Source organism: Phaenicophaeus curvirostris, chromosome 14 (genome assembly GCF_032191515.1).
Source record: "Phaenicophaeus curvirostris isolate KB17595 chromosome 14, BPBGC_Pcur_1.0, whole genome shotgun sequence".
NCBI lineage: Eukaryota > Metazoa > Chordata > Aves > Cuculiformes > Cuculidae > Phaenicophaeus > Phaenicophaeus curvirostris.
Genome location: NC_091405.1, coordinates 18799019 through 18824039, shown reverse-complemented (window position 1 = coordinate 18824039; position 25021 = coordinate 18799019). Strand labels below are relative to the sequence as shown.

Genomic DNA, 25021 nt, shown 5'->3' with positions numbered 1-25021 from the left:
TTTAGATTCACCAGCCCTTCAAGCACCAAAATTGTAGAGAACTCTGTATTTGGTACTTGCCATTCCCAAACCATCTGGACACACAAAAATGAGCATGTTGCCAACTGGCCAAACAGGCATCACTTCCCTGATTGTGTGGTGAAGCTTATCTAAAAGTCCTCATAGGATAATGCCTACCATACATTAAAAAACACATGCTCTGTTTGCACCACACTGATTCACGGGTGTTCTGTTAATTTATCTTCTAGTTTTCTAAAACTCCTTCTCAATAAAAAAAAATTGAATGGAATGGACAAAACAATTGCAACACATGCCACAGAGTTTCAATAAAAGCTGCAGACGTAACCGCCACTATATAAGCATAAATGTTCACATATTAATGTCATGTTTAAATTCAATTTGGAAAACTCGAAATTTGTTTTACTGAATAAAATGCATGAACCAGAATCTGGTTTACGATTCTAGTAATTACAAGATTGATTTTTCCTTACTGTGACTCCCGTAAAGATGAAGTACACAACTTACGAGTATTCTATGCTAAAATAGCCTATTTTAAAAAACTGATTCCAAATTTCTGCTTTAGACAGAAGTTTGTAATACAGGAGCTTCAAAAGTAATTAGAAATGATCCACTAATTTAAAGAGTAAAAACTCAAAAACAACATTGTCTTTTCAGAATACCTTCATCTCAGACTACGCTATCTTCATGTTTATACAAATTTAGTGGATTTCAAACTAGCTTGTAATAAAATAAAATTATAATTTTTCACAGTATTAGTTCCAGAACACTTTTCTAAACCTGGGTCCACATTGCTCTCAAGGGCTCTGTTCTCATCTTCTACTTGAAAATTAGGCAGCAGAACAAGGTACGGACAGAATAAGCTTCAGAAACTGTATGCAAAGTTATGATACACGTTATCATATGTGTATATTAACTGTCAAACAGATTAACAGCAGGAAATCAAAGGCTTAAGGCGCTAACACAGTCTGAATAGCAACCTCTCATCTGTTTTAAGTCAGTCTTCACAGAATCACCAAGCTTCACCTGGCTGGGGCATCAGAATTTGGAGCAGGAGTTTCATAAACAGTGGTCAAAGACACAAGTCGTCAAAGTCCTCTTAGAAGCACCTTTTACACCATCACATTTTTGCTTTACTTAGCTAATAAATATCAGTTATTTTCAGAAACATGGTGGAAGGAACAAGCTATTTCAAGCTACACCGATATCTCTGTGCATCCTATCAATATTTATACCAAAAAATAAATTGGCTCCTAAATCAAAAAGGCACAAACTTACCAACTTTTCACAATACGTAGGGGGCCAGAGAACATTTCCCAATTTCAGATTAAATGATACACAGACAGAGTGGGAATGGCTGGGGTGAAGGGACACAGCTTGGTTAGTTAGCAACCTTGCCAAACTGATTTTTTGGTGATGAAAGTTAAGAAACTAAGAGGAGAACAGACAGAACGCAGCAGTCGCTTCAGACATGATAAAATCAGTGATGTAAGGGCTGCCCAGATGCAGCAGAGAATGGCACCATCACTCACCCAAATTAAACATTTGGGATAAAGTGACACAAATTAGCCAGGATTCACAGCAGAAGGCACTCTCTGAGGAAGCAAAACTTTTCAAGACTATCAAAGAGTAAAACAGAAAGTAGAGCCCTTCAAAACAACGATGCTAACAGCCCAGAGTCCCACGGAACACACAGAAAGGGATGCGAACAGCGCAGAGTCCTTTAAAACACACAGAAAAGGGTAAGAACAGCGCAGAGTCCTTTAAAACACACAGAAAAGGGTAAGAACAGCGCAGAGTCCTTTAAAACACACAGAAAAGGGTAAGAACAGCACTGAGTCCTTTAAAACACACAGAAAAGGATAAGAACAACTCGGACTCCTTTAAAACACACAGAAAGGGATGCGAACAGCCCAGAGTCCTTTAAAACAGATCGAAAAGGCTAAGAACAGCGCAGAGTCCCTCACAACACGCAGAAGAGGATGCCCACAGCCCGGACTCCTTCCAAACCCAGGGAGGAGGCTGCCAGCACCCGGGTTTGCCCCTCTCCAGGCCAGCACGAACTCACCGTGACCGCCGCCCCCTCCCTCACCGAGTAACTCATTAACCTGCCCCCCCAATTACTCTGCATCCTCATCAAGGGCCGCCCGCCGGTCAGACGTCGCCCCGGGGCGGGCGGCTCCTCTCCAGCTCGGCGGGAGGGCGGGAAGGTCCCGCGGGCAGGAGGCGCCGGAGGGAGCGGCCGCACTTACCGGGCGGGATGGTGAAGCCGGGGGGCAGCTGGATGGTGGTTTGCTGGGGCGGCCGGACGATCAGCTGCGGGGCCACCAGGCGCGGGGCGGGCGGCGCGGGCCGGGGCGACAGAGCCTGGGGGGCGGCGGGGAGGGCGCCGCCCGGCTTGGAGGCGCCGCCCGCCGCCGCTTTGGCCGCCGCGGCGCAGTTGGCGAGCGCGGCGGCGGGTCCCGGCGCGGCGGCGGGTCCGGGCGCGGGGCTGGCGGAGGCGTTGGCCGCGGGGAGCTTGGGCTGCGGGTCGGCGGCTCGCACGGCCGCCGCCGGGGAGGCGTCGCCGGGGTCGCCGTCGGCGGAGCCCGCGGGCTGGGCGCGCTGCGGCGGGGCGGGGGCGGCGGCGGCGGGGGGGCTGCCGCCGGGGCTGGCGGCGTCGCGGGCGGGCACGTGGTGGTTGAGGGGCCGGGCGGGGGGCGCGGCGGGGCTGGGGGCGCGCGGGAGTGATTGCTGCACGCTACTACTGTTTACACTCGCTGCCCGCCCCGCTCCCGCCGCCGCCGGGGCTCGCGGCTCCGCGGCGCCGCCCGCCGCCCGCTCGGGAGCGGGGGGCGGCGCGGGGCGCCCCGGGGGCTGCGGGACGGGGCTGCCCTGGCGCTGCGGCTGCTGGGACGGGGCGGAGGTCCTGGGCTGGGGCGCCTCGGCCGAGCTCCGTCCGGCGGCCAGCTGCGATTCCAAGGAGCCCACCAGGTCGCTGACCGCCTTCTCGTCCACCTCGTCGGAGAAGAGCAGCATCTCTTCCAGGGGGTCGGAGGCGCCCGCCGCCATCTTGCGCTGAGCTGGGAGCCGGCGGCGCAGCGCGCAGGCGCGCCGGGCTCTGCCGCGCGCGGGGCACGCTGGGAGGGGCCGCCGGGCAACGCCCCCGCCGGCGGGGCGGGGCCCCTGTGGGCGCGACTGAGGTGGTGGGCGGGGCCTGGGCTGTGGGCGGGGTCTCCGTGTCGGGTATTGGGTGGTGGGCGGGGCCAGGGCCGGGATGGCGGGAGCCTCTCTGCCGCTGCGGGCGGGAAGCGGGGACGGGGCGGGCGGCTCCCCCCGAGCCGAGGGGCTGCAGTTTAGGGGTGCATAGGAGGCATTCGGTGTGTCTCCCTGTGTCCGCAGGGAGGTCACAGGCAGGGCTTGGACAGGCAGCTCTTCGCTGGTAAATAGAGTCCTAGAATGGTTTGGGTTTATGGTTGGAATCGCTGATCCAGTGGGTCCTTTCCAACCTTGTGATTCTGTGGGTTGGAAGGGACCTCAAATCCCATCCAGTTCCACCCCTACCATGAGCAGGGACACCTCCCACTAGATCAGGGGCTCCAGCCCCATCCAACCCGGCCTTGAATCCCTCCAGGGATGGGGCAGCCACCCCTGCTCTGGGCAAGCCGCCGCCTCTGGGCCTCCCCACCCTCAGGTGACCAAGAAAGCCAGTGACATCCTGGCTTGTATCAGCCATGGTGTGGCCAGCAGGAGCAGGGCAGGGATCGTCCCTGTGTACTTGGCGCTTGGTGCACCTCAAATCTTGTGTTTAGTTTTGAGCCCATCACTACAAGAAAGACACTGAGGGGCTGCTGAGGTGGTTGCTGGTCTCTTCTCCCCAGTAGCCAGTGATAGGATGAGAGGAAACGGCCTTAAGTTGTGCTGGGGGGTTATGTTGGATATTAGGAAAAACGTCTTCACTGAAAGAGCGATGAAGCATTGGAGCAGGCTGCCCAGGGATGTGGTGCCATCACCATCCCTGGAGTGATTTAAAAGATGTGTAGATGTGGTGCTTTGGGACACAGTTTAGTAGGCACAGTGGTGTTGAGCTGATGGTTGGACTCTGAGATCTTAGAGATCTTTTGTGTTCTTCACTGTGTGATTTTCAGGGTTTTCCACAAAACAGAAAAAGGTGTCAGTGAATAACCCAACTGAATTGCACAATGTGCTGATGGAGACGCGTGAGGGGCTCACGGTGCACGTGTGCACACAGCTTTCCTCCATTCCCAGGCTCAATCTGTTACATCATACATCATATGACCTGCTTCAGTCACAAGAATAAACCACTAATAACTGCTGGTCTGTTGCCATCTGTTTCCTCACAATGTAGGTTACTTTTTTATTCAGGGTAGTTTATCCTGAGGATCTGTTTATACATTTAGGAGCGGGTTTATGATGAATCAAAATAAACCGCTTTTTAAATGCATTAAAAATGGGTTGCATCAGTTTATTGGGATAAGTTTAAATGTCTCTGGAAATTAAACCAGTACGCATTTCTTAAATAAGTACAGAAGGCCCAAAGGTGTGGTCAGGATGCATAAACAGGAGAGGGTGCAGTGAGTCCATGCAAAAGCACAGTAGGGCTTATGGAAAAGAGGATTAAGGATAGGCAGATCTATACATCAAAGAATTGCTTAGCAAATGAGTGTTCCTTTTATGGAATGATATAGCTGACTTAAACTTGGAGTTTGAACAAATGTTTCTACTTGGAAATTCTGCCAGTGCCTGAGAACCTTTTTGGTGAAGGAACTTTTCCTGATGTCTGATCTGAACCTGCTCTGGTGTAACTTGAGGCCATTTCCTCTCACCCCATCACCTTGTTACTTGGGAGAAGAGCCCAGCACCCACCTCTCTACAACCTCCTTTCAGGGAGCTGCAGACACTAATAAGGTTTGGGTCAGAAGGGACCTCAAATCCCGTCCGTTTCAACTGGACACCTCCCACTGGATCAGGTTGCTCCGAGCCCCAGCCAACCTGGCCTTGAACCCCTCCAGGGATGGGGCAGCCACCACTACTCTGGGCAACTTGTGCCAGGGCCTCCCCACCCTCACAGGCAAACATTTCTCCCTTGAGAAGCTTGATATGAGCCAGCAATGTGCACTTATAGCCCAGAATGCCAACCGTATCCTGGGCTGCATCAAAAGCAGTGTGGCCAGCACACTGAGGGAAGTGGTTCTGCCCCTCTGTTCCTCTCTTGTGGGACCTCATCTGGAGTACTGTGTCCAGTTCTGGAATCCTCAATGTAAGAAGGAGATGGAACTGTTGGAACGGGTCCAGAGGAGGCTATGAAGATGATCGAGCACCTCCCATGGGAGGACAGGCTGAGAAAGTTGGGCTTGTTCAGCTTGGAGAATGCTCTGAGATCTCATAGCAGCCTTCCAGTACCTGAAAGGGCTACAAGAAAAATGGGGAGGGACTGTTCACAAAGGCTTGTAGTGATTGGACGAGGGGTAATGGGTATAAACTGGAGCAGGACAGATTTAGACTAGATACAAGGAGAAATTTCTTCACCATGACAGCGGGGAGGCCCCGGCCCAGGCTGCCCAGGGAAGTTGTGGCTGCCCCATCCCTGGAGGGGTTCAAGGCCAGGTTGGATGAGGCTTGGAGCAACCTGATCCAGTGGGAGGTGTCCCTGCCCAGGGCAGGGGTGGGACTGGCTGGACTCTGAGGTCCTTTCCAACTCTAACCATTCTATTTCAGCTTAAACCCGCTCCCCCTCGCCCTGTGCCCTCACTCTCCGCTCAGGACCCCCTCCCTCTCTCCCGCCAGGGGCTCAGGAGGGCTCTGGGACCTGCGCGGATCCGCGCGCCCCGCCCGTTCTCGCGAGATCTGCGCTGCCTCTCGCGAGACCCGCGCGGCTCCCGGCATCCATTTCGCGGCCGGAGCGAAGCGGGGAAGGGGGGGGGCGGCGGCTGTGAGGGAAGATGAAGGCGGCGGCCATGTTGGGCGGCTCGGGGCGCTGTGGGTGCGGGCTGTGCTGAGGGAGTCTGCGCGGGGAGAGCCGGCGCCCGGGGATCGGCGGGAGGTCGCGCTCGACGCGGGAGGAGAAGAGCGCCTGCTGCGACTCGGAGCCGAGCTCGTTCGGCTGTTTGCGCTCGGCAGGGGAGGAGGCGGGGGGGGGTCCCTGACCGAGCAGCCGGCACCATGAGCGGGGGGACGCCCTACATCGGCAGCAAGATCAGCCTCATCTCCAAGGCCGAGATCCGCTACGAGGGGATCCTGTACACCATCGACACCGAGAACTCCACGGTGGCGCTGGCCAAGGGTGAGGGCCGGGCGGGGGGGGACGCGGGGGAGGCCTGAAATCCCCCGAGGGAGGGCCCAGCCGCGGCTTCGGGGCTCGGCGGGCGTCGTAGAGCCGTGGAATGGGTTGGGTTGGAAAGAACCTCAAAACCTAGGCAGTCCCACCCCTTGCTATAGGCAGGGACAACTCCCACTGGATCAGGGGTCTCCAAGCCCCATCCAACCTGGCCTTGAACATTTCCAGGGATGGGGCAGCCACGGCTTCTCTGGGCAACCTGGGCCAGAGACTCCCCACCCTCCTCGTGAAGAATTTTTCCCTAGTGTCTAATCTAAATCTTCCCCCTTCCAATTTAAAGCCATTTTTTCTTGTGCTCTCACTCCATGTCCTCATAAAAAAATTCCAGCTTTCTTGGAGCCCCTTTTAGTAGGGGCTCCAAGGCCACTATGAGGTCTCCTCAGAGCCTTCTCTAGGCTGAACAACCCTAACTGCCTCAGCCTGTTCTCATAACAGGGGTGATCCAGCCCTTAGATCGTCTTCATGGCCTCCTCTGGGCTCGTTCCAACCCTTCCATGTTGTTCTCGTGTTTGGGGTTCCAGAACTGGGCACAGGGCTGCAGGTGGAGTCTCATGAGAGCGGAGTAGAGGGACGGAATCCCTTCCCTCACCCTGCTGGCCACACTTGTTTAGGTGCAGCCCAGAATGCAGTTGGCGTTCTGGGCTCTGAGTGCATATTGCTGGCTCTTGTTGAGCTGCTCATCACAGTCCAGTTTCAGTGGGAGCCTGCGTAGTTTTGGCCACAACTGCATCCTCGCGCCATCCTTCCGGATGGAGCAACTTCCTGGCTGAGGTGGAGGTAAGCAAGGACTTTGGGAGCAAAGGGACCCGCTCCTACCACTCTCTGGGTCACAGAGAGGTTGCAAGCAGCGGCAGAGGCACAAAGAAGAAGAGGGGCACGCTCTCAGCCACTAAAGGGAGGCCTGGATAGAGTGAAAGGGTGAAGCCCATGGTGGAGGAAGTTGTCCAGAGTTAGTGCGTAAAAGAGTGGGAGGGGGAGGCTGGAAAGAGGATTTCTTTGCATCTAAGAATTCCAGCCCTGCAGGGTACAGGGCTGCGTACAACTGAACTCTTCTGCATACTGAGGTGGGAGGCAACTGAGGTATAAAGCGGATTCCATGAGTGCTGGGTTATCGCCAAAGAAACGTTGCAACCTCTTCGTTTCAGAGGTTGCTGTATGGTGTTGTGTAAATGCAAATTGTGTACAGACGCCAGCGGAGACTATATGTGCGGATGTATAAGAAAATTAGGAAGATGAGTTTACCGAGAAGAGAGTCAGGGACTTGGGGATAAAAAAGAAAAGCTTTGAAACTGGGCATCTGGAGGACTTTGCTGGTTTTTGTGCATGACAATGCATTCAACACAAGTATATCAGCCATGGCAGTGAACGTGCAATATTCATGTAGAACATTAAGTCAGAATTTTTAATAGCTTCTTTATGATAGGTTCTGCAGAACTCAATGATTCTTTGCTTTTCATTTTTTGACTCTGTGAATTATTGCTAGATAATCTAAATGCCTAAATAAAAGCAGAGTTTATCCAGGCATTAAGTAAGGGGGAAAATTGATCCTCATGGTAATTAAATATTTGAGACTGAAAGTATTCCAAACCTCAGTTCCTGTTTGATACCATAGGCTTAGGAGTCTAGCGTAAGGGCAGTTTGTTATGTTTATACATAGTTGGTGTGTGTGATAGCCGATCTTCGGAGCCAATACTGTGTAGCCATTGATTTGCTTTCATCTGGCATTGGCCTTTGTGGTAATTCTGGTTCGTGTGCCTTGCCACTTTAAGGCCATTTTTCCCCCCCCTCTCCCTCCTGATAATTATTATTTAAGAAATAGTTCGCTTTGTTTCATAAATTCTTACATGTATGTTTTGAAATACCTTATTGTAGGTTTGGTCCCAGGCCTGCACAGTTCATTTATGGAGCATTTAGCTTTCATAATGTGAATTTACTTACTTCTAGAGTTGCCTTTAGGTTAAATTACCTTGCTGGCATTGCATTATCTGTTTAAAAAGGACAGCATTTGCTCATATGAGAAAAAGATGAGCAGCGCAATTAGAAATAAATGTTAAGAAATTCAGTTGCATGCTATGATTGGTAGTGGTTGTACAAAAGCACTTAGAAGAATCTCATCCTTGAGGACCTTGTGGTAGTCTTGGCCTAAATTAGAGAGATTTAGTGCTGACCAAGCCAATTTTGCATGGCTTCTGAAGAGTGGTTCAGTCATATTATGGCATATTTGCCAAAGTGTGTGTAGTTAAGACAGATCAAGCTACAGCTACAAATCTAATCTGCTCTCTTTCCATAGCTCTCATCACAAATGTAAATCTAAACCATTGCATTTGCTTGAATAAAACTTGCCTGAGTTAGCTGAAGAATGTGTTTTGTAATACAGTGTTGTGATTCAGAAGAGAGTAAACCAGTATTTCTAGGCCACCTGGCACCAAAAATCTGGAGATTAATCTGGAAGCTGATAACAACCGTATTAGACTGCAAAACAGTTCATTGTGCTTGTGAACAAAATGCTTAACTCTATAGAGTTTTCCGGTTTCTGAATAAGTGCAGGTTTAGGTCGTGTAAATGTGGTCTGATAGCATGTGTATAAGGTGACAGATGTGGCAGGGTCTGTGTGTGAAAGCAACAGATCTTCCTTCTGAACTATCTGTAGATGTAAATATGTTGATCGGGCAGCAGTTGTCTCCTCTTCCTGTAGTGAGTCCAGAAGTCAAACCAGAACCGTTTACTGTGGATCTTCACCACGAATGTATATTTTTCTGCCAGAAAAAGAGACAACCTCCCCCCCCGCCCCCAACCCTCCAAAAGATGACTTGATGCTTTCAGTTGCTCTGCTGTGTAGCTGGCATTACCTGGGTTGAGTGCAGGGAGGCTTATTGCTATTCATTTCCTAACTTAAATTGTGTAATTAAGTACAAAAGCAGAGGTAGAATCTGTTCTTGAGGAACTACAGATTTGCCTAACGGTAGGACTTCAGTGGCCTAAACTGAAGCCTGAGATTAATCTCATGAAGTTGCACATATGGGATGTTTTAATTTATCTTAAATCTTCTGGGGTTTTAGACAGAAATAAGATTTTTTTTTTTTTTTGATTTCTAACAGGGTACTGATTACAGTCTTCACTTACTGAGGGGCAATCTCCTATAGTTTTCTAATCAGCATTTTATTTACAAAGCTGTGATCCTTTCACTAGCAAATATTGTGGCCTCTGTCTCATGAGGGAAACGGCAACTGTTTAAATATTGAGCATAACACTTTTATTATAAGCTGGAATCTGATAGGGGAAAGCAATGCAGCCTTTCATGAAGTGTTTTGTTATTTAACTAACAGTGAAAACTCACAGATTTATCAGATGCCAAGTATTAAGCAAGCTAAACAGTTATGTGAGGGTTTTGTATGTTATTGGTGTGTACATTTTTTTCTTTGCTGGCTTTTAAGAGTGAGTGTTTGGAACCACTGTTCTCAAGTTTCAAGTTAAATTAACTTGCAATGTCCTTTTAATTCATGCTTCTAATTTGTACCTTTTCAGACATGATTTAGTCCAACCAGTTGAAGAATAGAGCATTTGCAGGTCATGGTTAGGAGTAAAATTTCTTGCTGTAAAGTGATTGCTGCCCTACCTGAGGGCAGCTGTAATCATGGCCAATTGTGCTTGGTCTAACATGTTGCAGCATTAAAAACTGCCCGTGATTGTTCATGCTAGTAATATATAATGTCTTTCTATTTCAAGGCCCTGATTTAAAGAGATGGTTTTTTAATGTTGGTAAGGACACCCTTATCGGATCAGAAAAGGTTTTGCCAACAGCAGGGAATCTTTAGGCATGTGAGTATAAGAAACAGAAAAATATATACTGTGTTTCTAGTATAATGCATCATTTTTCACTTATCAGCTGTTGGACCGTTGAGAGTTGCTTTTGGAACTATTATAATTAATAGATACTAATGAAATGCTTTCAGTAATTTAAGAAGTAGTTCAACTTCTGGCATTTTCCACCATCTGGAACAGTGCGTTCCATAGCTTAATGACACTTAAAAGAGAGAACTTCCTTTTCTCTTAGGCTTTTTCACTCAGTTAATGTTGTGTAAGACTTGGAAATGGAGACAGAAAAAAAAAAAGAATTCTTGTGATGATTTGAACCTTCCCTGTTGTTCAGGGTGGGAGCAGGAACAGTAGTGGTTAAGTTTTTACCAAATTTTTATAAAGTTATTTTTCAGGCAGTTAAGCGCCATGGTGCCTCTGTGCCTTGAGGTTTAAAGCATGTGTGCCAAAACAGCCCTGTGCTCAGTGTGTCACAGAAAAAAAACCCTCTTCTTGTCAAAGCCCCCTCCAGGATACTTCCCTCATAAGTGTCTCCCTGTTAACTCACCACCCCTGCAAGTAAGGGAATGCAAACCGAATTAATTGTTTGGAAGGAGTGAGTCTGCCACAAGCTGGCTCCTTTACATTACTGCTTTTCCTGTAATGTTGTGTGAGGCATGTGAGCATGTTTACTGGGAAAGGGTTGTGATGTGTTGAAGAGAGACAGCAGTTGCAATTAGCTGTTCTGGTAGTTGTGGTCTCATTTCAGTTGTCTCGTGGGTATCTAAAGAGTGAGGAAAGACTGGTTGCTCTGTATGTATGCTACATAGGAAGTAAGGCCGACAAGATTGTGTCAGTGCTGTGTACAGAGGCTGTACTACATATTTGCAACAATTCACATTATATGGGAACAGAGGCCTTTTTTGCTAGCCGAATATGTTGCTTGGCTTCTGAATAATGCTGTTTTTTTTCTTTGTTAATCAACAGGTAATAATTTCTGTTAACTGATAGGGAAAGTTGCAATGCTTTTCTTGGATGCTGTGGTGGTATAATGTAGTGTGCATTAAAATATAGCATAGTAGTAACGTTGAGGCCAGTTAAAATCTGTACAAAAATTTCCTTGTGGTGCTTTAATATGAAATTAGTAGATCTACTGGGGCATAAGGTCATGTATGTGAATCCTGTTAGGCTCAACAGTGTTAGTTTTCTTCTAGCTAGCTGCTTAAGTGTGCGTGTTACACTGACAAAAACTTAAGTTTCTTTTTAACATGTTATGTTTGCTTTTTGTTTGCAAGTCATAAAGCCAGTTTGGCTTATTTAAAAAACAAAATAACAAAAGACTTGAATTGACAAGGTCAGCTTAAATGGATTTGCCATAGTCCTGGGCAGTGTAATAAGGTTATGTTATCTGTCACGTTGCTTATTTTCATTTCCTCTCACTCTTCAGTATTTTGCTGTTTAGGAACCACTGTACCTTGTTCTGGACAAAGGATGTAGTCTTAGGAAGTAGTCCAGGAGAGCTCTAAGACCGCTGCAGCTCAAATACCTTGTCTTTTTGAGACTGGCAACTTGGTATTTCTAATTGTGCAAAACTATGCTAAAAGCCATTTATTTCTAAAATCTTGCTGTGCTTGCCACCTTTAATATTAGACTTCTTACTTTAGTGGATTCAGATTGTGTCAAATCCTGTTCCAGACTAGGAAAGAAAAAACTGTAATGATAACTATCCCTTTGCAAAATGTTAAAAGTAACAGTCAACTCTTTCTGTTGTGCTACTTTCTGAAGGACCTAGTTGGGATAGACACCGCAAAAAAAAACATTGAGCAGCCCTTATAGTAAACTGCTTTCTTAGATTGCTGCACATGCGGCTCTGGTTCCTTGCTTTAGAAGAAATTGGACTCAGGGATAGTTATTTTATTGCTTTGCGTGTGAAGGGAAGGTTGAACCCCAAATCAGAGGAGTTTGCTTATCCCTTCCCAGCAGAGGTAACATCATTGGACAAAATTGTCTTCATGTTTTGCAGAAAATTGCACAAAGACCAGTTTGGTTTGGGGCAATGGAGAGGTAGAGAAAAAAACCCAAACTCTTAGTAGCAACTGTTGATGTGTTTTATTGCAAAACCATTGTTTACTTTATCAATGTCATGATCTGGTTGCATACGCAGCTGAGTATCTCAAGGGTGGCTTCTAATTTTTGTTATTGAAAATGAAAATACTTCCTTTTGATATTTTCATAGTTTTATGATGAGGAGAGAAAGAAATTCTGTGTGACATACAGTAAAATCTCTTTACTTGTTAGAAGGTATTGTTAGATTGTTCTTTTTTTTGTTGCTTTAGAATGGATAAAGGTAATTGCCAGGTGTTAAAACTGTTCCTATATGTCTTGTGATGCTGGCGTTAATAGTAAAATACTTATCTGTACAGTATAGCTCTGATTTAGAAAAGAAGTACTTTCAAGCTAGACTTCTTCCATAGTTCTTCAGATTTTTATTTCTATGTAGACATGAGATGGCATTCTGTAGTTGTGGCGTTGCTGCTGCTTAGTTCCTTCACTTTAGCTAGAAAGTAAAGTACTTACTGATCACACTGTGGCTGGTTTTGTGTGACTTTGTACACAAAATGGCTACTGGAGCAACCATTTCTGTGTGACAGAGAGAACCGATACAAAATCAACTGGTTGTACTTACCAAGACAGCAAGCCAAATGATGGAATGAAGGACCAAGTTAATTTAATAGTTGTCTGATAATCGGAGCATCTGCAGACAAGACGGTGAAATAGAAAGATGTGATGAATGAGAAGTTGCAGAATAATCTACAGTAGTACATGACCAATTGATAATGTTAAGGTATTGTGTATTACTTTGAGTTAATTCCTGCAAATTCTTCAGCTTCAGGTATTTTTTGCTGTAGAGGAAGAAAAGACATCTATTTCACAACAAAAGTTTGAAATTCTTATAACTGGATATGCTTTTCTACATTGTTTACCTTTTATAGTACCATTCGGAGCAGACATTTGGATGCCCAGCAATAGAAAAATTGATTAATTTCAGCTCAGTAGATGATCTAAGTATGAAGAAAATAATTGTAACCACTTCATGTGTTTTTTCATTGTAGTGTGGAGTTGATCTCTTGCCCCTGAATTATGCTTCTCAAAGATTTGTAATGTTTGGCTGATGAGCTCTGTTTGCGTAGTACCAGAAGAAACAAGTGATGGGAAGTGGTTGGTGAAGCCTGAGAAGTGACTCAGTATCACTTCATACAGCTCTACAGGAAGCTCTGCTTTTCTTGACTAATGGCTTTATGGCTGCAAATAAGTGCCTAATGACATCTCCAAATTGTTGATGCATCTGAAAATGGAGGGAAAACTAATTCTGGTAAATTAAAGCAAAATGCAGATGTTTACTCAGCGTGACCTGGAATACCTTGTAAAGCGAAGAAAAACCTCTTAAAAGGGTGGAGCTAGGACAGTGACGATGGATTGTTTAAGTTGGTGTTCAGTAGAATGTGACTGCCTTATTTTTTTTCTTATCTGGTTTGAATTCACTCTTCAGTTTTTGCTTACAAAACTCTAGCTCTTGAAGTCATATCTTTTCAGATTAGTTTGTTTCACTTGTTCACCTGGAGTTGGCAGCCTGGTGAGGAAAAGTCTTGGAGAGTGTAGTGAAAGTAGTGATGCTATCCATATGCAGTGGTAGTGATCATATGTAGCACGAACAGAAATGCGTGATAAGCTTCATCACTATGCACTCTGAAAAGTGTTGGAATTCAATGAATCAAATAAATTTAATATCTCAAGTGTGTTGCAGGATAGCAGGATGCTTAGGAAGATAGTTATGCCTCAGTGAGTTTGCTCAATTTGACAGAGAGCATGTGGAACTTAGACCTACAGGAAGAATGCATTTTTCTTAGTGAAAATTGTCTCTATATGCACTACTAAATTCCTGATTTTTATTTAAATATTGACTCAGACCTTGAATCTATGGAAAAATACTTCACCTAAGGTAATTTTTAATATTCTAGTTTCTAGTAGTATTAACAATTTTTTCCTGATTTACAAGTGCAGAATATCAAGTATCTGAACTCATGTAATCCTTGATTCACTGGACTGGCTTGCTAGCCTTTGTTGGTGTTCCTGTTGCTATAATATACAGTAAGTGTTAACTGTAGCAAAAAAAAATGCTTCACTGTTTCCCCTTATCTTCACAAAACAGTTGAAATATTCAACACCTGACTGTTAGCATAAGTGATGTCTCAGTAAGGAAATGAAGACATGTCTTTCTGCTTGATTTTTAACTGAAATGTGTAAGATCGAATTATTTGTTTATGCCCAAGCAGTTGATAATGGCGAAGAATATGCTGCCTAATTAATAAGCTTTTTTTTCCCCTTTGAGAAAATGTTGCTGTTTTTATCTAAAGCTGTTGGTCTCTGCAGTATATTTGAAACAGTTTTGTTGAATGTGGGGTGTTTTTTATTTTTTTCTCCCTTCCCAATTTTGCAGTTCGCTCCTTCGGTACAGAAGATAGACCAACCGATAGACCCATACCCCCTCGTGATGAAGTCTTTGAGTATATTATATTCCGTGGTAGTGACATTAAAGACCTAACTGTCTGTGAGCCACCAAAGCCTCAGTGCTCTTTGCCACAGGACCCTGCTATTGTCCAGGTAAGTGAAAACATTTTTAGGTGTTTGTTGCTGCAGATGTAACCTGATAGCTTTTAAGTGCTCTCTTGCTGAGTGTTTAAAATCAAAATGTTTGCTGCTGTGAAGTTCACAACCCATTGTGAAGAACTCTGGAAAGATTTTCCTTGTTTGAATCTTGTGGTTAACTGTGGAAATCAAGGTTGAACTCTAACTCTAGCACGATGCGCTGGATGCCAAAGCTGCCTCTTTTTCAGAAATAACTAATGACTTCTGGTAGACCTTGATGCCATTTTTGAAAGGCACTTGGCTTAGAAGGACCTCCCCAAATTGCTAGTGATTTTTTGTTTGGTTTTGTTTCCTTTTGGATTTTACTGTGCAACTTTTGCTGACTACGACTTTTAAAAGAGTGTTTCTTCTAGCAATGTGTTTTAAAAAGGCTTTATACTAAAGGGCAGTTATTTGAATAGGAAGTGCTTGCTTGCTGAAGAAAAAGGAATTTACAGCTTGAAGCCTTCAGGGTTAATTAATCTGTTGTTTTGTAATATAAATGGACTGACAGAAATAATTATTTGTGATCTCTGAAATTTGTTGGTTTGTTGATTGTGCTTGTGGAGTGTCTTAAAATAATCCGTGAGAACAAGATGGAAATTTTTGGTTCAAATGGAACTTGATAATTCCATGAAAGTGTTTGTTTCTAGTGTTTAACTAGTTCCTGAGATAAAATCCTTGGTGCTTCCTTACAAAGTACACTTGCGATCCTCTAAGGTCTTTTGCTATATGTGGTGCAACTCCTGCTGGTGGTACTTGAGAGCTGTGAAACTGCATTTCTGTTTCTGTATTTCTTGCCTTACAGAACTGTTTCCTACTTTTTGTGTAAACATGAATTATCTGCAAATGTGTTTTGTCTTCAGTCCTCACTAGGATCTTCGACTACATCTTCGTTCCAGTCTGTGGGGTCCTATGGTCCTTTTGGCAGAATGCCTGCCTACAGTCAGTTTAGTCCGAGCCCACTGGTGGGGCAGCAGTTTGGTGCTGTTGGAGTTGGTATGTTCCTTTCTGTTATTTGGTCTTTTCGAAGTTATTTGGTCTAGGCGAAGTTCCATGTGTGTGCATAGACAGTAATCAGCGTTTACAATTCCATCAACATCCAAAGTCTTCAATTTGTGTCAGCCCCCCAGATCAGCTCAAAAGTGGAAAGTTTCTCATAGCCTTTGCCACTCAAATCAAAACAATTACGATTGAGAACCGAATACCCTATCTTGGAGAGACAAGCGTGGAAAGGTTCATGTAGTCAGGAATTTTTTTTGTATATATTCATTACATTCATCATGTGTTCATTATGTTTCACTAGCGGTAGAGGCAGCTTCTCCACAAAAGCCCAATAGCCGTGCTGTGGACATCTGGTATCCCAGGTTGTCCAGGTGGTTTGTGCCTTAACCAAGAGTTTGGATTATTCAGCAGCCCGTGTGCCAGCACAGTCCTCCAGCCATTTGTGAGAGGTCAGCTTGGCACTAAGTACAGGCTTGAAGCATTTGTGAGCTACACGGGTAGCTGCTTCTTTATATTGTAGGTGCTCTTTGAGTCTCACCAGCCTACTGTCATTCCTCTTTCAAAGGTTTCTATTTCACCTTTTAGTTTCTCACACAGCAACTTATGTAGTCTTGTAACTGTTACGGTGACGGTGTTATTCCTGGTACTGAAAATGTTGTGCTGTATGAAAGGAAGGCTACGGAATTGACCATAACTGGATATCAGTTAATAAGATTGGACAGTCATAGTTATTTTTTAAAAGATGTTAAGTAGAAATATTTGTTTATTACTCTGTAAGATGCTGTCATGACTATGCTGTGTTAGTACTTGTGATAGTAAAGTTAGCAGTGTTCTCTTTTTCTTTTTTTTTTTTTTTTTAGAGAAAACCCATCAAAATATTCCAACCTTACCAATTTATTATGAATACATACAATACATTGAACTTACGTAGTATGTGGAAAGGAAGAGCAGACCTCTGTATTTTAGAATAACTGCCCAATATGGCCTCACTAATGATGTAGTGCTAATTTAAAAATAAAAAGCAGAGGCCAGAAAGAAGTCTAAACTAGGTTTTATAACTATCTTATTTCTTTCAAAGCAGGAGGCTCTTTAACATCTTTTGGAACAGACTCTTCAGCCAGTGCTAGCATGTCCCAAAGCACTACAGTTGGTTCTGCATTTACAACAGATGCAAGATCACTAAAAACACAAATGTCTCAAGGTAAATGTTTTTTAATTACTCTGTTCTTGATTTATTCTAATTTCTTAGTAAATTTACCTGTACCGTGTCATAAACTTGTCTGGCTGGGTCAAATATCTCTATTCTAAACATGTTTCTGGCTCCAGTCACTCATGCTGCAAATTGGAATGTATGAACAGCGCTTTGTGGGGAAGCTCTTATAGCTCCTTCATCTGCATTACACCTGCACTAGCTATCGCTATTCATTTATTTTGTGGTGATCGTACAGTGGAGTGTGCTGGATGAAATGAAATTTCAGTGTCATAACTCTATCTCTGCCTTTGGGAGCAGTCACTTTCCACTTGGCTTTCCAGGGAGGCAGAAAGAGAAGTTTTACCTCCAGTCAATCAAAAAATTTCATTCCACAGCTAAATGCACATCATGCATGGGTTGATAGGGTTTCATTGTCCTCCCACTTATTTCTTTTAGACTAGTGGAAGGGGAAATTGCTAAATAACCTTCATTCTGGATTAGAGAATCTGAGGGTGCAGAAATATTTATTTCTTCTTTGGACACAGCTGCCTTGACTGGTAAGGCAGATAGACCTGTCAGTCAAAATTTGTTGCCTACAGTAACTCAAATCCACAGTTATTTGTGGATAACTGTCCGGGTTTTGTTCTGTTTTGTTCCCAGGTCGTTCGAGCCCTCCAGTAGATCACTTAAGGAGGAGCCCCACCATGGAACAAGCCGTACAAACAGCTTCAGCCCACTTGCCCACTCCAGCACCAGTTGGGAGGAGGAGTCCTGTACCAGCCAGACCCTTGGTGTCTGCCGGCCAAAAATCACTAGAGAATCAAGAGCACAGACGAGGTAGCTTTGGGGGATTTTCATATGGCTTATTTTCTCCCATACATCTGTGAAGCGCTCCTATTAAGGGTAACGCGTAGGAGTTTTCCTGCTGTCCATTACCAGTAGGCTGGCGAGCAGAGACCTGGATTATATATATTTGTTTTGAAGTCAAACATATATTCTAAATTATCTTGGTTTCCTTTTATGAAGTGGGTTTGTTTTATAGGTTTGGTTTTTTCTGAAATCTGAACCGTACAACTATATACAAAAGTATGATCAAAAATACCTAATTGGATAAACAAATAATTTTTTTATTTCCAACTTTAGCTGAAGCACACAAGGTTTCAAGATCAGAAAATGAACTCAGAAATGAAAACAAACGACAAAGTGGTAAATCTTGTTTTGAGAAATAGCTATCATTGTTTTCAGACTTCCTTAGGGTTTTAATAAGTCTGCTCAAATACAACATTGTGTATAGTTTGTGGAGTGCTAGGACATCCATTTCTAGTGTCCAGGCATCTTGCAGTTCAGATTAAGGTAATAAAAAATTGCTTCTAGTGGATAACAACTTTGCATTGTGTCAGAGTAACACGAGCACAAAAAGTCAACGTTGGAGAGAAAATCTCTTCTGGCTGCTCTCTGTGTTGAGTGGTTTGAATAAAAATGCAAAACCAAGCAGTATTCCTGGATTTCTAAATGAAATAGCATGAAATAAAACCTGTTAACCTTTCTATGAAAATACTTGACTGAAAATCTACTAACATTTTAACTCTTCAGAAAGCCTTTAATGATTTCTAGAAAGTTGTTTAGTACTGTCGTGCTCTCTGTTGTCACTGCCGTAATTATGGTAAGTGAATCTACAAATTACAAGCTGCTCTGACAGGACTTTTAACAACAGTGCAGGAAGAGGATGCATGAACTCCCAACCTGTTACCTCAGGAATTATAAACCAACCCAACCAAACAAAAACCCCACCCCAAAGACCAACCACCTGCACCCACGCTGCCCTCAAATTAAAAACAGTCTACCAAACAAAACCAAACAGAATTTCCCTCTTTTCAGTTCCAGGTGCACCCGCAGCACGGAGAGGCCGCGGAGGCCACAGAGGAGGCCGAGGAAGATTTGGTATTAGGAGGGATGGTCCAATGAAGTTTGAGAAGGACTTTGACTTTGAAAGTGCAAATGCACAATTCAACAAGGAGGAAATTGATAGAGAATTTCATAATAAACTCAAACTAAAAGGTAACCCAATTTTTGCTTTAGATTTGAGAATGAGAAAAACTGTCTTGCAGTTTTAATGCTACCTTGGAGAACAGCTTTTTAAATGCATAGTGTACTGAGTCATGGTAGTGGTCATTAAAAAAAGGGTAGAAAGTATCAATGAGCAAGTGAACTGGAGTAATCCAATTAATTAACTTAATACTTGAATCAATATTTGAGTTTTGACAGAATTTTAGCCATCAGCTATTATACATCATGTTCTAAGAAGTCTGTTGGTTAAAAATGCAGGTTATTTGAGCAGAAGTCCTGGTAGTGCAAGTTCACTTTTGAGTTGTGGAAAAGATACATTAAAAGAAAACCTGTATTTTATGTTTTCAATTATCAATGGACCAAAAGCAATCAGGAGGATGCGTAAGACTTGCAATTTAAGAAAGTTTCTGTCATATCTTTGCTTTTACCCTTTTCCAAAGAGAAACAGGAATCATTCAGACCCATACTGCCAGCACTTCTGTTTTGTTTTCTAGCAGGCTTCTGTTTTAATTACCTCATTCTCTCGTGACCAGCCACCTGCTCATTACGCTGCTGCTGCTATTTTTGGACAAAACTGTTACAGGTTAATATAGGCAGTTCCTATTTCAGTAAGCGGTTCACTAAAAGCTGGGAAACAAAAGGTAGGGATAAACGGTCAGATTTCAGCGTAGAGAAGAAACACCAGTGGAGCACCATAGGATTTGTTCTCTGCAGTTTGCCTCTTTCTGGATCATTTTTAAATGAGTTGTCAGTTTGCTGTTGATACTAATCTTTTTCAGAATAATAAAGAGGAGAGGGAAAGCTAACCGTGAAGAGCTATGGAAATATTTTATGAGGCAGAGTGGTAATTCTTGTGTGTGTGTTGTGGAAGGGTTATTGCAGCCTTCATTTCAGTACCTAAAGGGGACTTAAACAAAAGATGGAAAGGGGCTCTTTATCAGGGAGTGTAGTGGTAGGACAAGGGGTAATGATTTTAGACTAAAACAGGGGAGATTTAGATGAGATACGAGTATGAATCTTTTTGCTGAGGATGGTAGAGCACTGGCAGAGATTGCCCAGAGCGGTAGTAGAAGCCCCATCCCTGGAAACATTCAAGGTCATGTTGGACGCGGCTCTGAGCAACCTGGTGTGGTTGAAGCTGTCCATGCTCGCTGCAAGGGGGTTGGACTGGATGGACTTTTCAAGATCCTTTCCACCCTAAAGCATTCTCTGATAAGATAGTGATAGCTAGTTCTGTTGAACGATCAGCTGCTTTCTCAGTACCAGTCAAAACAGTGAGCTGAACTTCAGGCATTATTAGGAAAGAAATATATGATAAAATCTGTTCACAGCATATAATGAATGCAGGCCCTGTGTCTCAAAGGGGATAACAGCAAAGCCAGAAGACAAAGGAAAAGGAAGGGTAATATGGATGAGCAGAAATATGGAATGTTTTTTATATGGGGAATGACTGAGTGAGGCTTTTAATTCTGGAAAGGAAGAAGCTAGGAGGTTATAAAAAAGTATGACCAAATCCATCTGACCACAGGTTTTTTTTGTTAATTAAACCCACAGAGAATATAGAGGATGTTGATCTCCCAGACAGCAACAGCCAAACCTCCTGATTTGCAGAAATCAGTCTGACGCACATTACAGTTTGGAGGGATTTTGGTATTTTTGAGCTTTGAGTATTGTTTGTGTCTGTCTGGGAATAAGTTAACAGTGCTGTTTTGCTAAGTACGATGGTGTGGAAGGCTTCTGTTTACTTTTATTTTCCAGAAGATAAGCTTGAGAAACCAGAGAAGCCTGTAAATGGAGAAGACAAAGGTGACTCAGGTGTTGATACCCAAAATAGCGAAGGGAATGCAGATGAGGAAGACCCACTTGGACCCAACTGCTACTATGACAAAACCAAATCCTTCTTTGATAACATCTCCTGCGATGACAATAGGTATGGCCTGCAGGCGCAAGCTTCTTGGAATCCTTGGTGCATGTTTGTGTCACAGGGCAGCAGTGGTCATTACAGCAAACACTGGATCAAAAGAAAGTAAAGCTTATTTCCACATGCAGTGGACAAAAATGAATATGAAGCGCACAATTTCCTTGTAGGCTTTTACTTTCTGCTTCTTGTTTTAAATTGCAGGCAGCTTTTATTTATTTATTTTCATATGTGATGGCTGTGTGCAGAGGATACAGACTGTTTACTTCCATATGGGAAACTCTTACAGCATTGTTGATCTATCATTGATACTGTAGCACATCCCTTTTTGTTGAGTTAAATTAATTTTGGCAGGCACGTAGATCCTTGCAGAAGGGATAATGTGGAGATTTACAATGTGACTAATGTATCATTTCTCATTTAATGGGCTTTCTGGCGATTTTAATTGAGGCAGATCTTCCTTCTGAAGTGTACTTTAAAACTTCTTGTTCCTTTTGTGTGGCAGAGAACGGCGACCCACTTGGGCTGAGGAAAGAAGACTAAATGCAGAGACCTTCGGAATACCACTGCGTCCCAATCGTGGCCGTGGCGGGTTCAGAGGCAGAGGGGCAATTGGCTTCCGAGGTGGAAGAGGACGAGGAGGTGGAAGAGGTGGTTTCACTGCCCCGCGAGGATTCCGTGGGGGATTCAGAGGAGGTCGCGGAGGCAGGGAGTTTGCTGACTTTGAGTATAGGGTAAAGTATATTTATCTTCCTGTGACCTGATATACTGTTCTTGGAAACGAGTGGTAGAAAAGTCCTGCTGATAGATTGGATGTTGAACTAGAATTTGTTGAATAAGGTTTTGCAGGTACTCTGAGCTGCTTAACTGAAAGTCTATTAATGCTGACATTTTAGTTACATGGCATCATTTTACAATCAACAGTAGCAAAAGTAAAAGCAGCCTTTGTGCGTGTGCCCTAAATATTTGTTCTGTACCTGGAACTGGGAGGTGGGGAGGATGTAGAAGTTCTGCAGATTTAATACAAGTGTTAGACATGTGAATCACAACCATTTTCTAAGCAACATTGGAAGACTGAGAGTAATTTAACTGATTCTAGTGTGCAACAGATTTTTTTTTAATTCCTTGTGAATGAGCTGGCACAAAGCCAGTAGACATCTAAGATCCCATATAACTCCTAGAAGAGAGTAATTGAAGTTACTGAAGAATAGCCATGTCCCTTTACAAAAAGGAAGGTCAAATATTTGAGTTCTGTAAGGTCTTGTTACGTGCTTGTTTTTTTAAACTTAACTCCCCAGAGCTACGTGCAGTAGCTGCTGGGAAAGCTAAGGCAGGATTGACTTTGTCAGCTAGTCATTCAGCAAAGGAACTGCGGGAGGCAGGGCATAAAAGAGGTGAAAGAAAAGGTCCCTGTCATAAGAAAAGTGTCTTTAGAAGATTAAAATAGGTACTACTGCTCCATTTTTAGTTAAACATGAACAGAGCTTAAAGTTCCTTTCAGCATTGTGCACAAGCCCCTGTCTAAGTCTGCTAACCTGGTGCACAAATGTGCTTTCATCATCATGTAAGCATAGAAATAGTATTTCGTTCTGTAAGAACCATGGTGACTAAAAAGCAGAATCTTCCTTTGTGGTACAGTTATGCAATTTGTTGCTTCTGTAACTGTTGCATCCTTTTCTCTGTTTCCCTTGATCTTAACTCTTCCTCCTGCCAGCAGTTCAGAGGAGGGGCAGAATAGTTGTCAGCGGTGTGTTCTGTGCTAGTGGTGTCGCAGGGAAGCAACAGAGGTTCTACTCTTGCGGAAGCTCGCTGATCATACAGATTATGTGAATCAGCACAGTTCAGTTTCTTGCAGACCCAAAATATTTTAATAACTCCAGTACAAGCTGTTTTTCATGGCATTAAGTGTGTGTATTCAGCTCCGAACGTTGGCTTGTTAAGGAACAGCAGTAATCCTGGCATATTGTTCAGAATCATTAACGAATACAATGAAGCAGAGTGGTGGAAGTAAATGCAGGCTTTTACGTTTCTGACTGGGACAGAAGAACTTTCTCTGGGAGTTCACTGCATGAGCAGTTAGACTTTTGCAACGCAACCTTTTTCAGTTTGAAAATTTAAATGTATTTACTGGAGAAAAAGAAAAAACAGGGTGGGGGGGAGCCACAGAGATTTCTGAGTGTCCCTTATACTCCTCAATCCATTTGCAACAACAAGTCCTGTGATTTAATGGAGTCTTTGGTAGCTGAGCATGAGTTGAAGTGAAGAGTTAAGGATCAAAGATTTGAATTTCTGAAGGAAAGACTTTACCAGCCTTCTAGATGAGAAGGAGGCGGTGCTGAAGGTGACGAGCTGAGCGAGCTGAGCGGTGTGTGCCAGCCTGGGCGTGTTCTGACCAGGCACCAACCTGATTGCACAGGGAGGGCTCTGTTCTGACAGGAGCCGTCGCAGTGCGTCTTCTCTGGCTGCTGTCACCTGGATTAATTGGCAATTTTGGTTTTGCAAAATTAATTTTGTCTTTCTGCTGTTGTTCCCTCTAGAAAGACAACAAAGTTGCTGCGTAGTCTACAAGAAAGCTGAGGCCCGGTGAACGTCCAGACCTTCTTGATCCGGAGAATTAGTTTCTATCTCTGCAAAGAATGAAGTTAATTTGCTGTATACTTGTCACCAGCACTGGGATTTAACTATTTAATTTCAAAGGGGTGTAATGCAGTTACTTTTGAAAAATGGCCGTCTTTGAAAACCGTGAGCATTAAATATATTTGAGACAGAAGGATAAGTAATTTCTTATGTATAGTTAATTATAAAGCAGTACTTCGATGGAGTTTAAGTATTTTTTCATCACTGAAAGGATTTTTCTTATTACTAAAGTGTATTTGATAATTGCTTCACGCTGTAAGGACAATTGTATGCAGAAGGCCGTCGATACTGTGAGTGTTTTGATCCACTGAAGGTTGTTTTTTGGGAATCCTGTAATATCCCTTTGGAGATAGTTGTACTTTTATCAACTAGGGTGCTGGACAGTAGGGAACTTGCTTTGTCAGTCAGATATGTACACACAGTAAATACTGTTTCTTAGGCAAAGGAAACTTTTTATATAGTTGTAAAATTCCATTATATCCCATTGCCAAAGAAACACGACAAACTTTGTATAGCTGTATAAAAAGCAACTAATTTTTTAAAGAATAAACATTTTTAAGTCGGCAAACATACTGTGTTATTGCAGAATTTGAGATGCTGAAGAACACTGAATTAGTTGGGTTTTTTCTTTAGCAGCTTTTCAGGCTTAAAGGTTTGATTTTATATTTGGACTGTAATAAGGATTTGACAATGTTCTTCCATGACACGGAACTGGATATGCTCCGCACTTCTCCTGCGAGAGTGGGATTTTGTAGGTTCTGGCATATCACAGGATTTGACCAAATTAAGGAGATATTTTCAAATAAGGAGAGAAGAAATTTTCGTATGTCAAAATTTGCAATTAATTTTACTTAGTGATAATTATTAACTTTTTTTAATAACGGACCAGGCAGACGCGTTCACGGTTCTCCCGGAGCGCCTGGGACAAACCTGCGTCGTCTCCATTTGTCAATCCTTGCGATGTTAACTTTGTTGTAATACCTGTAGACATAAGCGATTTAAAGAATTCTTAGTGTTTGAAGTTGTTTGCGTTTTGATAGCCCATAGCTCGGAGACATCGCCCCTCTGGTTCTCGGCCCCTGCAGTCACAGCCGCCGGAGGACGGACGCCTGGCCGGGTCGGGGGGACGAGGCTCGACACGCCGGAGCGGAACCTGGTCACTTGTGTCTGTATTTGTATATGAAGGCCACAGGAATAAAGGGATCCAAAGATTAAAACCTTTTCAGCTAATGGGTCGATTTCTCTTCTTTCTTTGCTTTCTTCTCAGAACTTGGAGGGCAGGAAAACGGGATAAGGGAGTAGTTCAAAGTGGGTGACTAAATCTTAGCTTTATAACGTCGCTAGGGGCTGGAGGGCCCGGTTTTAT

General features: G+C 43.9%; 2 protein-coding genes across 4 annotated transcripts in view; one reads left to right on the top strand and one right to left on the bottom strand.

Annotated features, from left to right (window-relative positions):
* The window catches only part of LOC138726807 (transcription initiation factor TFIID subunit 4-like), a 125995-nt gene extending 122906 nt beyond the window's left edge, over window positions 1-3089 (bottom strand). The window contains exon 1 of the mRNA XM_069868818.1: window positions 2271-3089. Within this exon, the coding sequence (XP_069724919.1) occupies window positions 2271-3069 (799 nt within the window). The 5' untranslated portion in view covers window positions 3070-3089. The remainder of the gene's footprint in view (window positions 1-2270) is intronic.
* Window positions 3090-5940: 2851 nt separating this feature from the next.
* On the top strand, window positions 5941-24885 carry LSM14A (LSM14A mRNA processing body assembly factor). Of its 3 annotated transcripts, none has more exons than XM_069868556.1 (10): window positions 5941-6301; window positions 14649-14812; window positions 15703-15835; window positions 16923-17042; window positions 17694-17870; window positions 18177-18239; window positions 18912-19091; window positions 20859-21030; window positions 21524-21752; window positions 23556-24885. In XM_069868556.1, exons 1-10 carry the CDS (start codon window positions 6181-6183, stop codon window positions 23577-23579), a joined length of 1383 nt encoding a protein of 460 aa, XP_069724657.1. In that variant the 5' UTR covers window positions 5941-6180; the 3' UTR covers window positions 23580-24885. The 3 variants fall into 3 exon arrangements, with proteins under 3 accessions (XP_069724657.1, XP_069724656.1, XP_069724658.1); XM_069868555.1 differs by having other exon boundaries at window positions 5942-6301; window positions 16920-17042; XM_069868557.1 differs by lacking the exon at window positions 18177-18239 and having other exon boundaries at window positions 5943-6301; window positions 16920-17042.
* Window positions 24886-25021: the final 136 nt, after the last annotated feature.

Excerpts from the sequence above, each read along its gene's own strand:
- LSM14A (XM_069868555.1), top strand. The coding sequence starts at position 6,181 with ATGAGCGGGGGGACGCCCTACATCGGCAGCAAGATCAGCCTCATCTCC. Across the intron at positions 6,302-14,648 it reads CACGGTGGCGCTGGCCAAGG|TTCGCTCCTTCGGTACAGAA; the intron begins GTGAGGGCCGGG and ends CCAATTTTGCAG. Across the intron at positions 15,836-16,919 it reads GTTTGGTGCTGTTGGAGTTG|CAGGAGGCTCTTTAACATCT; the intron begins GTATGTTCCTTT and ends TTTCTTTCAAAG.